Genomic DNA, 14,347 nt, shown 5'->3' with positions numbered 1-14,347 from the left:
TATGAGGTCTAAAAACATGTTTTATAGTTAAACACTCACAGACAACTCCTACTTTTACACTTCTACAGAATGCACATGGTATGCACAACCCTGGATGGGACCCCTACTATAGTGAAGAAATGGAGAAGCTGGGCAGTAGTACCAATATGCTCCATAGTTAGGCAAGGCCTGTTATTAGGTACAATGGGCTGCGTTTGTTGTATCAAATTGTAGGCCCTTCATGTTCTCCATATTACTCATCCAAAACTAGGTTAGAGGATTATAAAGGCCATATTAACTTGTATACATGGTTACCCAGCTGAGAATGCCTGGAGCAATTGTTGTTTGATTCTTTCAGCATTCTGTATTCCTAAATCACCCTTGAACCTCTTCAGTTGCCTCTGATTGGAATTATTATTTATTTTAGTATTGCTCCAAGGGTCTCAGAGTGTCATTTTACCCTCACAACAACCATGTTAGGTCAGCTGACTTATGCAACATTTCAATTTGGGTTCAAGTGAAAATACCAAGTGGCAATACCAGCAGACACTTGTGGGTGCCCTGCTTCCATTCCATAGTTCCCTGAGTCTCCAGCAAGTCCTTTTAAGAGAGATCTAGGCTTCTCCCTCTTTTTGCGGCTCTTCTCTCTGCCACGGTTACTGTGAATGGGAGCCAGGAAAGGCGGGGAGCCTATATACCTGACAGCCACAAGTGTACACTTGCGCAGCTGCAAAAAACTGACCCAAACCCCCACATTTGTTCAAATTCCTGGGGCCAAAAAAAAATAATACAGCTCCATTTGCACAAATGTTGGGGGTGAAAAATAAAAAAGGGGGTGGTGGCTGACTGACAGCCTGTCCAAAGTAATGGACATTATTTGGGCACTGTTGGAGGGGCTGTCACTGGCAAGGGAGGCTTGAAGCGGCTTGGGCAGGCACAATCGGGAAGACTGACAGGAGTTTTTGCTACTCTTGCCAAGCGGCTCTATATCCAATTGCGACAACCCACAATGGGTTGGCTCTGCTGGGTTCAACTGACATGCCAATCCATCGTGGGTGAAACAACCCCTAGAACAAGCCATGGGTTATCCGGGTGGCTTATTCGTGAAAAATAAGCCACTCTGCAAGAAGCAGTCTAGATTCGGACCACATAACAACCTACCATGGATTGTTACCCATGATGGGTTGTTGTGTTGTGCGAACCCAGTCATAGATTGGTTAATTGTATATTCCAGTCACAACAAAAAGGTACTCCAAACAACTATGGATTGAACAATTGGTCATGGAATTGACCAGAGACGACACAACCCTGGACTTAAACCTATGCGGCACCCAGGAACTAGTATGCAATTTGAGTGTTGCTGAACCAGTTGAAAACAGTGTCCACAGCTGCAGAAAAGAATAAGCAAAATGATCAAGGGGTTGGAGCAACTCCCCCATGAGGAAAGTTAGACAATTCAGGGTTTTTAGCTTAGAAAAAAAGGAAAGTAAGAGGGGAAATGATAAATTATGCATGATGTGGAAGAAGTGGATAGGGAGATATTTTTGTCCCTCTCTCATAATACTAGAACCTGGGCTCATCCCATGATTGGTGGGAGATTCAGGACAGATAAAAGGAAGTACTTCTTCACACAGCACATAGTTAAACTGGAATCCACTCCCACAAGATGTAGTGATGGCCATCAATTTAGATTTGTTAGACAAATTCATGAGGATAATTTAAGTGGATACTAGTCCTGATGGCTATATGTTTCCTCCAGTATCGAGGAGGATGCTTTTTCATTAATGTCCTGCTTGTGGACTTTAAAAAAAAAAAAATACAGCTCCATTTGCACAAATGTTGGGAGTGAAAAATAAAAAAGGGGGTGGTGGCTGACTAACAGCCTGTCCAAAGTAATGGACATTATTTGGGCACTGTTGTATTTTCATAGGCCTCTAGTGTGCTACTGGCAGCAGAATCCTGGACTAGAGAGTCCTTTGGTCTGCTTCAGCATAGCTCTTCTTATGTTCTTGTGTGTTTCTTACATCCAGACCGAATCCACTAGCTGCTGTACAAGTCTGACTCTGTGGTACAGAATGGCAGCTAGCAGAGATAACTTGTGCTCACTTGGAACATAATGAACATTTCACAAGCCTAATGGTCCACATACCCTGCTACACTTGTATAATCAGACTATCAAATAAACTTGTGATCCTTTGAGTTGGAGAGGCCCAATGTAGTTAAATGTTTTGTTCTCATTTACATTACTAATGGAAGGAGCCAAAATATATTGCAGGTTGTCAAGTATTTGGAGGGTTTATTCTCCATATAAAACACCTGTTCCAGCCTATTATGACAGCTGTGATTTTTTCTCTCTCAAGGTTCCATTTGCAGCTGTGCGTACATTCTTCAAGGATAAAAAAGGGCTTATTTACATCTTTTTACTACATCCATAAGAAATTACTCTCCCTGCCATTTTGTATAGCTCTAATCAAAAACCATATCAACTGAAAATCCCTTTTGAGAGAGTGAGAGCAGGGTCAACAGCATATGAGGAGCAATTCATCCTCAGTGCCATCATCTGTAGGGAATTATACACCACATCTTTTATGAACTGTAAAATCAACTTACCATGTGTTGCTTCAATTTCTAAATAATTTCCAGTAAATGAAAAATATCTAATTGTTTGACTCCTCCCCACAGTCTATAATTGCTTCTGGTCATTGTTTTTTTTTTTTAAATGCTGATTTCCATTATTACTACAAAGCTTGCTAAACTTTGTCATAAGCTTAAATCAATAATGAGTAGCACAAAATGGTGAAGTGAATGGTAGACGTTTTGCGTGCCTTTCGCGGGGCGGGGGAGCAGGAGGCTTAGTTCCACCACAGGTTTCAGGGGATCTCACCAAGATCCATGGCAGAATTCTCCCCCATCCCTTTAGCCGTGATAGGCTACGTAAATACTTGCGTAGCCTATCACGGCTAACGCAGGGACACCATTTGCGTCCCTGCAGAGGCGGTGATAGGCCACGTAAATATTTACGTAGCCTATCACGGCAAAAAAGGGAATGCAAATGGCAGTCACTGTAGCCGCCGCCATTTGCGTTCCCTTTTTTTTTTTTTTTTTTGCCGTGATAGGCTACGTAAATATTTACGTAGCCTATCATGGCAAAAAAAAAAAGGGACGTAAATGGTGGCAGCTACGGCGGCCGCCATTTGCGTCCTTGTGCAGCCTAGCAGCAGCTAGATGTCGCTGCGGGCTGCCCTGGCCGGCGGCTCCGCAGAGTTGCTGCAGAGCGGAGCTGGCCATCGAGGATTTTGGGGGGAGGGACGGAGCACCTCCCCCGCCCACCGCAGATGTACAAAACGAAACAGGTAAGTCGTTTTGTACATCCGTACACATCACCCATCTTCTTCCACTGTGATGAACAGGAATCTAAAGCCCTGTTAAAAACACACCACTTTGAGCTAGCATGGTTATACGTCACCACTATAGTCCTCCCATTCCTATATATTTTACTAATGTGGTTAGATCAGACTACATGGCTAGATACCTGGGATGTGGAATGTGTGCCCCCCCAGATGTTGGTGGACTGCACCTCCCATCCGTCCTAGCCAGCACAGCCAGTGGTGAAGGATACTGGGAGGTGCAGTACAGCAACATCTGGAGGACCATACGTTCCCCATCCCTGTTATATACAATGCTGGAAATAGACCTGGGTGTTGCCAGTGTGATGCAGAGCCAAACTTTCTGCTCTCATATCATAGGCAGAAGACATACACATTACCTGGAGTAACATAGGAACAACTATGGTGGTGATGACAACCATGTTACTCAAAGGAACATGTAAGTTTGACTTAAGAATGTAAGAGCCCTGCTGGATCAGACCAAGGGTCCATCTACTCCAGCATTCTGTTCACACAGTGGCTGACCAGCTGTCAACAGGAAACCCACAAGCAGGACTGGAATGCAACAGCACCCTCCCACCCATGTTCTCCAGCAACTGGTGTACATAGGCTTACTGCCTCTGATACTGGAGGTAGCATATAGCCATCAGGACTAGTAGCCATTGATAGCCTTCTCCAGAAATTTGTCTACCCCCCCCCTTTTAAAGCCATCCAAATTAGTGGCCATCACTACGTCTTGTGGTAGCAAATTCCATAGTCTGACTATGTGCTCTGTGAAGAAATACTTCCATTTATCTGTCCAGAATCTCCCACCAATCAGGTCATGGGATGACCCCAGGTCCTAGTATTATGAGAGAGGGAGCAAATGTCTCCCTATGCACATTCTCCACGCCATGCATAATTTTGTACACCTCTGTCATGTTTTCCCTTACTTGCCTTTTTCCAAGCTAAACAATCCCAACTATTGTAACCTTTCCTCATAGGGGAATTGTTCCAGCCCTTTGATCATTTTAGTTGCCCTTTTCTGCACTTTTTCCAGCTCTACAATATCTTTTTTCAGATCCGGTGACCAGAACTGTACACAGTATTCTAAGTGTGGTTGCCCCATAGGTTTATATAAGGGCTACTGATATTGGCAGTTTTATTCTCAACACCTTTCCTAATTCTGCCTAGCATGGAGTTTGCCTTTTTTACAGCAGCCGCACACTGGGTCGACATTTTCATTGTGCTGTCCACCACAACCCCTAGATCTCTTTCTTGGTTGGTCATCACTAGCCCAGATCCCATCAGGTTATACTTGAAGTTGGGATTTTTTGCCCCAGCATGCATCACTTTATACTTGCTTACATTGAACTATATTTGCCATTTAGATGCCCATTCTCCCAGCTTGAAGAGATCCTCACAATCTCTTTGTTTTCCCCACCCTAAAGGCTTAATTTTGCCTCATACCATGTAGGAGAGGAAGGCTGGTGAAATGACTTAATATTAGTGCTTTATCGATCTGTTACATGTTGTATCATGTTGACTGGAGAACTTTCTCCACTAACATCTACCTCTGTTTTCTTGCAGCTACACACACCCTGAATTACCCACCTGATATTTGTTTGTGTTTTGTTTATTTGGTCCATTGTTCTCTCCTTTTGTTAACTATACTTCTTGACACAAATCTTTAATACATATAATATGTTTTAAAAGAAAAGTCTGCTGGAGAAATGGGGCAGCAAGCAAAGTAGCTATAGCTAGCTCAGTGCCTCAGTGCATGAAGGTTGCAATGCCATACTAATTTACCTGAGAGTAAGCCCCACTGAACTCAATGGGATTTACTTTTTAGTAAACATGTATAGGATTGTGCTGTTAGAGGTGTTGGGACCATCTCTGGGTGAGGAACTGACAAACTTACTCTGAGCAAACTAGGAAACAAATATACAAAGGGCCTAGAAAGCTAACAAGAGATAATTCAACCATATCATCAGCCTGGTGTCTAAGCCTATGTCTCTTTTTGAATGACCATCAAGGGTGGGTTTTAAGACAGCAGGTTGAATTCGACATTGTGCTAGTAGACATCAAGTAGTGCAACGGGACTTTCTCCCTCTCTTCTCCTCTCAACCCTCTGTGCCACCCTCAAATCTGCTCCAGAGGGTTTCCCAGTCCTCCAGAGCAGATTTTGTGCAGGGTCTGCGGGGAAAAGAGGGGAAATAGCCCTCCTTCTCAGTTCTGTTTATGGAACTGCTTAATGACACCATTAGACACAACCCAATAACTGGAGTTATGGTGATCTAGACAGCAGGATCAGAATCAGAAAGCCAGCTGCACATTATGACAAAGAATTCAGAGGTGAAGAGGTTAATGACACCACATTACTGATGCAGCTTATGCATGATATCATACTTCTGCTACATTGAGGACTAGGATAATCTTTCCTCAGGAAAAAGACTAAAACATTCCTGTGGTTTGCTGTGTGAAGAGTGTATAACAATATCATATTCCTATTTAATATTTTCTCCCCAGAAACTAAATGAATGAGCTATAGGATAACTGGTTTGTTTACTCCCTTGTGACTAAGCAAAGGGACTGGAAAATAAGTTCTATGGGAACTAATAATGTTTTATTTCTTGACTTTAAAACAATGGAACAGAAGAGGACATTAAAAGAAATAGGTGTACTTAAAAACAATTTTTTAAGACTTTTGAGATTTTAAAAATTAGTTTATACCAGGGGTGTGGAATGGGTGGCCTTCCAATAAGCTCTAGCCAGCATAGCCAGTGGTGAGGGAAAACGGGAGTTATAGTCCAACAACATCTGGAAGGTCACATGTTCTCCATCCCTGGTTTATACATTCTATTATGCAAAGCAAAACCAAAATGGATCTGCCTCAAACCCATGAGAGTAATGCAAAGAAAGATCAATACAATATGATATTGAGGATCTTTCTATGAAGTTATTTTGTTTGAAACATATTTTAGCTATCTATAAGTCCATTAATGCTATTGTAGTTATACTACCAGTAAATTTGTTTGGTTGCATTTTCTTGCACCTCCAAATTGTATGTATAGAATTAAAAGAAACTGAGCCTAAATTTCAGAGGTTTTCCTATTTGCTAATATAAAGTACTTGCTAGAAAATTACAACATATTGTTTAAAATTTATTTCCCAGAAAACTGAAAAGGTTATGGAGTTCAGATCTTTTTTTAAAAAAAGAGTAACAGCAGGATATTGTTTTGGTTTCTGTCTTCAACAGGATTATTTTACAAATGCAGACAGAACACTGAAAAAAGACGCTCAGCAGGACTACCATCTGGAATATGCCATGGAAAACAGTACCCATACGATACTAGCTTTCAGCCGGCAGCTTCACACTTGTGACCCCAACGACAAAAGTATAACGGTAAAGTAGTTCATGATAAATCTGACAGAGTGAGAGAGAGGAGAGTTAAATCAACACTGAATAAAAAAACAGTTTGAATAAAAACTGAATAAAAAATAAAGTTATTTGCAAACCTCTCATTCTCAGGTTGGATTAAGCATTGTGCTAACATAGCTGTGCCCATTGTTCTGATTATGCTTAGGACAGGGGGGAGGAGTTTGCTTGCTTAGTTTATTGTGGGTGACCCAGTTGGGCCACCTGTAGTTATGACTGTGAACACCATGTTGCACTTTTTCCCGTAGGGGCAAAAAGTCAGTTGTGGGGGCATAGCTAAGCGCCCCCTTGTCTCATCTGTCCCAAATTTTGCAAGTAGATAGCTACCTAATTTTCTAGCAGATTATCTAGGTTTGGTGCACAACAAAGCTTACTATGGGATGTTATAGGGGAAAGGGATTCACCCTTCATGGACAGGTTAGCATTGCCCTTGGAGATATAGGTCCATGGGGAGTTCTTCTAGTGCATAGGCTATGCTAGAAATTTTTTTGAGTGTGAAAATTCGAGAACAAAGAGTGAAAAGGCATGACCAACTGCCTGTCACGCAAAATATGAATGGAAAGCTGCCAAATTTCCCCTCTGGGAGAGAATGGGTCAACTAACAGTGAGATAAAAATCCAGCAGGGTCAGTCAAGGATTGGGGGAGATATGACCCTCCGCCCCCCAAACCCCATTTGTTTGTATTGAGGGAAGTCGGTTGGAGGCTTTGGAATGTTTGCGCTGAGCTGTGGCATGCAGCCGGGGGGGGGGGATTTAAAGGGGCCCTCTGGAGCTCCATAGCAGAGCATCTTGGTCCAGGTCAATCAGTCAAGGCAGTGAGAGGAAATTACAGGGCCTGTGCCCTGCCCCTGAAGAAGGGTGGTTGATTTGCATTTTTTGTTTCCACGGGGTCATGACTGAATAAATAGGGATTTGGGGAACGCATTTAAATCTGTGCTGCCACATTGTGTAAAAATGTATTTGAGCTTGGTGTGTATGGTGAGGGATGGAGTGGAGCAGAGCAGAGGGATTTTCAAACTGATAAATTTGTGTGTGTGTGTGTGTGTGTGTGTGTTTGTATATGGTGCTTGGTGTGGGTGGATTCTATCCTTAATATAAATCCTTTTAAATTAATGGTGTTGCAACTTAAGATAACTTTATTTATTAATTTATTATTTACAGTATTTACATACCACTCCGCGTCAAAGATTTCGGAGTGGTGAACAGCAAAATAAAGGAATAAAATCCCACAATTAAAACAATTAAAATGTTTTAAAAGAACAGATTCTGAACATAATCAACCGCAGCTGGTCACTCAGGGAAAGCCTCTTGGATTAACAATGTCTTCAGGAGGTGCTGAAAGCAACACAACGCTGGCACTTGCCTGACCTCCAGAGGTAGGGAATTCCACAGGAAGGGGGCCACTACTCTGAAGGCTATCTTCCTGATAGACTCCAGCTGGGCCATAGATCCATATGGAACCACCAGGAGCAAGGTCCAATGACCTCAGTGACCGGGCAGATTAGGAAAGAAGAAGGTGCTCTCTCAGGTATCCTGGTCCCAAGTTGTTTAGGGCTTTGTACGCTAGTACTAATACCTTAAACCTGGCCCAGTAGTGAATAGGCAGCCAGTGCAGTTCCCTCAGCAAAGGAGTTACACGCTGGAAAGGGGCAGCTCCCGACAACAGCCGAGCTGCTGCATTCTGCACTAGCTCCAGCTTCTGGACCAGCCATAAGGGCAGCCCCACACAGAGTGCACTGCAGTAATCCAGTCCTGAGGTTACTAGTGCCTGGACCACTGTGGCCAAGCAATTATTATTATTATTATTATGATAGAATACACATTTGCATTATTTGCTTGTGTGTGCCAAGTGCTTTTAAATGATAGAATATATACACCAATCCTATGTAGGTCTACTCAGAAGTACGTCTCACTGAATTCAATGGGACTTACTCCCATGTAAGCATGTGTATGTCTGTGAGAAATGGGGTTTTTTCCCTCCCCTCCCCTCCTCCCCCCCACTGCTTCCAGTGTTGGAAAAGCCAGTTCTGCTAGAAATTCTTTTATCTGTACAGTTATTCAGGATACATTTGTGGGTTGGGGAGGGGTTGGTGGGCTGAACTGTGTAAATTTGGGCCTGGAATCCATTTTGTTTTGTATCTGATATATAATGTATCTGAGTCACATTGTGAACATGCGGCTTTAAAAATCCTTTCTTTCCTTTTGGTGGTACAAATGAATACATATTCCTCGCTAAATTCCTCCTGTTTAATGTTTGCTGGGCCAGACTTTAAAAATAACAACCCGGGATTATGTAACTCAAACTCTCTTGTCCCTCTCTCTGTTTTTCCCAGCTCTCCCAATCTTGTGCCACCAAAAGAAGCTGCTAGCAGCATATAGCATTGCGGGGCCAGTACTCATTGTGGTAGCCAAGAGGCTTCCACGATTGGTTGATTAATTGTAGCTGAAAATGCATCCCCAGCTAGTTACAAGCCACTACAAATGTATCCCCAGCCACCAATAGCCTTTTAATATCAACAATGAGCTAATACCATTTGTAGGTAGTGACTGGAGCTCCCTGAAATTAAGTCCTGCATTCCTATAAGCAGATAGAAATGGGGTGGAGGCAAGGGGGGGGGGCTGTTTGCCCTTGCCATGCTGCTGCAGTCCAATGGTGACCAAACTGCTAAGTTTTTGTTCTGCTGGGCACTGGCTTTCTTCTCTCTATCTGGTATGACATCCCAACTTCCTCTCTGCTAACCAGCATTCAAGCTGTTGTCCCCTTCACTACTAACAGTGGCACACAATAAGGGGTGGTGGGACAAATGGGAAGTGGGATATGGGGTGGAGGCTATGGGTGCCAAACTGTTAACCCCTGTACTGCTGGCTTTCCCTCAGCTATTCTCACTCAGGCATGAAGGGGCAACTCTGACTTGGCATGCATAATATCTCACAGGTCCGAACACTCAGGCTGTTGACTGATAGGTCCCAGAGCCCTGTGGTTCAGCAGTCATGCATGCATCCCAATGGGCTCCTGTCTTTTGTCACTTGCCACACACGTGCTGGTCCCTTTGCCCAAGGCGCATTGTGGTTTGAAAGGGGGCTCGCGTTATGGTTGGAAAAATGATTTCCCAGTGTTTGTGTTTGGTTCAACCACAACTAACAAACCATGGTAGGTTTTGCCACTGATTGTGTCTATAACAGAGTTGATGGAATTAGAGGATGTATAAAAGTCTTGTGTGTGAGTTAGACTACAATCCTAAACCTACTCACCTAGGAGTAAGGCCCACTGAAATCAGTGGGACTTACTTCTGAGTAGTTTTGGATCACAGAATATGCTTCAGCAGACGGCTTCCATGTCCATAAATCTAGCACTGTTCATGTCCTAACTGAATAAATGCTCTAGAATACAGTCATGCCACTTGAACCCTATAAACATCACCCCAGGAATCTCATGAGAATCTGAATAATCTGACCTTCTAGTACAGACTGAAATAGATGGACATTTTCCTGTGGTAGACTGTGATAATAGGCTTAGATTTCTTCATACGCACCTATTCAGCGAAGTTTGCTCTTTTTTTCAGGAGAGCACAGTGCGGGTGATATGGGCATACCATGACAAAGACTTTAGGGAAGGAAGTCAAAATTACCATGGTGTGACTCGAGGGACAAAGAGTCTTCGTTTACTGAACCCTGAGAAGAATGCTATTATCTCTTCCTCCCTGCCATATTTTGACTTGACAAACCAAGACGTAAGTTACTTTGGGTTTTGCTTTACTGAGTATCATGGTAAGATGGATAGAACTGCTGGCTGAATGTATGGGAAACAAAAATTAGACTTTTATATTACATTAGCCTTTTCTTTTATTTTTATTAAGACAGGTGCCTATACCAGACAAAGACACTACATATTGGTGCCAAATGTTTAAGATACCTGCCTTGCATGAAAAGCATCACATAATAAAGGTATGTCATCTAGCCAAAGAAATCTAGGTATATATATTTGGGAATCTGCTGTCTTTTCATGATGTATTACAAGATGTGAAGTACAGAGATTCCAGATCAGTTCACATGCCAAAATCTTTGAAACAGATCTGAATGAGTTAAAAAAAAACTTCCCCTGCCCCAATGATTTTATAACAATTTCAACAAATGTCACAAATAAACCACTACAACACAACTGTGTTTGGATTGCCAGTCTGTGTCATTCTCTTCATGTTCCATCTTTTCCTTTTAGTCCTGGTGTATTTACGTAATAAACTTTGAAAGAATGTCTTTCCAGAAAGATACGTGGGATGATGGTGGAAGCAGAATCCCAGCAACTTTGTTGACACATGACTAGGGATGTACGAAAGTCACTTATCATTTCGTGGATCTGCTTTGTGTGTGTGGGGTGCTCCGTCCCTCCCCCCGGAGTCCTGCCTGGCTGGCTCTGCTCCACGGGGATTCTGCGGAGCCGCCGGCCAGCTCCGCCTGCAGCCAAACATCTGGCCGCTGGGCAGCAGGGACGCAAATGGTGGCTGCCATAGCCGCTGCCATTTGCGTCCCTGTATTTAACCGTGAAAGGCTACGTAAATATTTACGTAGCCTATCACGGCAAAATTAAAAAAAAAAAACGCGTACGCAAATGGCGGCGGCTACGGCGGCCGCCATTTGCGTTCCTTTTTTTTGCTGTTTTAGCCTGCGTAAATATTTACGTAAGCTATTACGGCGAAAAAAAAGGGGGAACGCAAATAGCGTTGCGTTCCCCTTTTTTTCGCCATAATAGCTTACATAAATATTTACATAGGCTAAAACGGCGAAAAAAAGGAACGCAAATGGCAGCCGCCATAGCCGCCGCCATTTGCGTACGCGGGTTTTTTTTTACCTTGCTGTGATAGGCTACGTAAATAGTTACGTAGCCTATCACGGCCTCTGCAGGAACGCAAAAGGCCTATCATGTCTATGTTTACATAGCCTATCATGTCTATGAAGAGGAAGCGAATGGCGGCCGCGGAGGCAGCCGCCATTCGCTAGTCGGCACGGACAGCAGCAGGTAAGTGCTCAGTTTCGCGCACGTGTAGTGGGTTGGGGGCTCCATTCTGGGCCCATTTCGTGGGGCGGGGGGGCTTCGTTCTGCCACGGATTTCAGGGGGCCGAATGCACTGGCATTTGGCCTCACCGAGATCCGTGGCGGAATTCTCTGCCATCCCTACACATGACATACATGGAAGCTAAGTTTCAAGGAAATGGCTCTGCTTAGTTGAACCTCTTGCCAGTCTGTTTTGATGAGTCAATCTTTCAGCTAACACTAGATGCCAGATTAGCAAAATCCTATTATCTGTAGTATAGCCTGAAGCCATTTCCCATTTTTTAGCTATTTCCATCCTTGCTACAGCTAATAAAAATGCAATCAATTCCTTGTGACATGTGAAAATTGTAGTTTGCAAATATAGAGAATAAAGCAAGCGATGGTTCTGTTTCAATTATTTGTTTATTTGTTTATTAACATTTATATACCACCTTATCTACTAAAAAGTCATTAAGGTGGCATACAACAATTTAAACCAATAAAGCCTTGCAACCATAAAACCAAGAACATTAAAAAGTAAAAACATTTTTAAAAAACTACATGTTTTAAAAGGCTAAATTGAAAAGATGCTTCTTCACACCCTTTCTAAAGGCCAAGAGAGTAGGAGCCAATCGTAGGTCTTGAGGGAGCACATTCCATAGTTTGGGGACAATACAGGAGAAACCCCTTTTATGTGTGCCCAACAAATGGACCTCTGTGGGTAATGATGCCCTCAGAATGGCCTCTCCAGGAGATCTTAATGCTTGGATAGGTTCATAGTAAGACAGGTGGTCTCTCAGATATCCAGATATTCAGGTCCTAAGCAGTTTAGGGCTTTAAACATTAAGACCAATAGGTCTTACACTATGTTGTAAAACCTGCTAGTCTTAAACTTCAGGTTGACAACCTGAAATAATCATAAAGACATTACCCCAGAACTCCTTGACCACCAACTGTGGATAAGGGAACCTCTTTCTCCACACCTTCCCCAACATAAAAGTGACAAGCTATTATTAATATGATGAAGCTTTACAGGAGTATGATCTCCAGTAGATCCGCTTAAGTGGGATACTTTTATCTTGTTGAAATCATTCTCAGAGGCTGCTTCATCCAGACAGTGTTCTAAGTAGCTTCAGGGAGAGGAACGCCTAGATTCACTTCCCACAAGTTGAACACTGTTTCTCTGTATGAGTATTTCAACACTTGCTCAGTCTTGAATTACAAAGAAAAGAATTAAGATCACCGTAAATGATAATAGAAATTTAAATATATTGTACCTAATCAAAGAAAAAACTTCTTCTCATTCAGTTTGTTAGGATGAGGGGAGAGAGTGAATCTTGCCCAACCATGAAGTGTTTATCAGAAACTTATCTTGATTTTATAACCAGTAACTGCAACCAGCTGCCAGGACTGAAACATCCAACCTTAAAATCACAAAGGTCTTTAACCAAGTTTATATTACTTATCATAATCTTTACTCACCTAGTTTTGGTCAAGTTTCCTAAATGAACAGATGTCATGATTGTTCTTTGACTTATGTACTGACTTTTAACCATCCTGATTGCAACTATCCCAATGAGGTTTTGGAGGTAACAGATGTTTATTCTTTTGTGATCTCCAAACCTTCCCTAGAATCCTTAATTTCTTTCAACCTTCCAATCGGTATTCTGTCTTGGCCCATTTTAACTCACTCTACAAAATCTTGCAGGAAAGTATAGAAATATATAGTATCATTGTTTAGCATACTTTCCATTCTTAGGTACCTCTTTTTTAGCCACAGGTTTCTCTGCTTCTCTCAGTTTCCCCTTTTCTTCCTTCAGACACCTTAGGCTCTGTTTCTGTATTCTGCCTCCTTCCCACCACCCTTATCTGTACTACCATTTGCCAAAGTTGATGGCAGCAGCACACAATGTTTACTCTCCCCCAGCAATCCACACATTGAGCAATGCAGGGACTCTGCAGCATGGCTATCTAGATGTGACAGGCTTGAAAAAGATAATGATGCAAGTGTTCCCTAATCCCTCCCTCCCCCTGATCTTCTATGAGTCTGTAAAACCATCTGGAGATATTTTAAACTATGGTCAGTAGTATATAATTCTACAGAGTTCGGAGGCTTACAAGTATCAAAGGCAGATCTCATAGGATTGCACCCTAAAATAAATAAATGAATGAATAAATAAATGGGCTGTTAACAGTGAATATTTATAATTTGCCCACTGGACCATGAATAGACAGGGAGAGGGCTTATGTTGAGCAGGCCTTCTTTAGAGATCCATCAGGGCTGTGTGATGAAGTATGTATGGTATACTTGATACTGGGTAGATTTCCCCTGATGTGTATGTAGGTGGAATATGGGCTCCATTAAATGTGATCTTAGCATTGTAGGATCCATTTTTCTATGAGTGGTTCCTGTGCTACTGGGGTAATTTTAAAATGTATTTATTTACTTACAAGTATTTACAACTGCTTACATCTAAAGATCTCAAGGCAAATCACAAAATCATAAAAATAAATACATAGAATATATCCTATCTA

The 14,347-nt window shown here is 42.4% G+C and overlaps 1 protein-coding gene across 1 annotated transcript in view; it reads left to right on the top strand.

The window, feature by feature from the left end:
* The window catches only part of MOXD1 (monooxygenase DBH like 1), a 70,517-nt gene that overhangs the window by 10,518 nt on the left and 45,652 nt on the right, over positions 1-14,347 (top strand). Inside the window, exons 2-4 of the mRNA XM_084827539.1 lie at positions 6,604-6,750; positions 10,347-10,514; positions 10,645-10,728. Of these exons, the coding sequence (XP_084683665.1) occupies positions 6,604-6,750; positions 10,347-10,514; positions 10,645-10,728 (399 nt within the window). The remainder of the gene's footprint in view (positions 1-6,603; positions 6,751-10,346; positions 10,515-10,644; positions 10,729-14,347) is intronic.

Source organism: Heloderma suspectum, chromosome 1 (genome assembly GCF_057233095.1).
Source record: "Heloderma suspectum isolate Gila_16-S chromosome 1, 16-S_ref, whole genome shotgun sequence".
Lineage (NCBI taxonomy): Eukaryota > Metazoa > Chordata > Lepidosauria > Squamata > Helodermatidae > Heloderma > Heloderma suspectum.
This window is presented reverse-complemented; position numbering and strand designations above follow the sequence as displayed.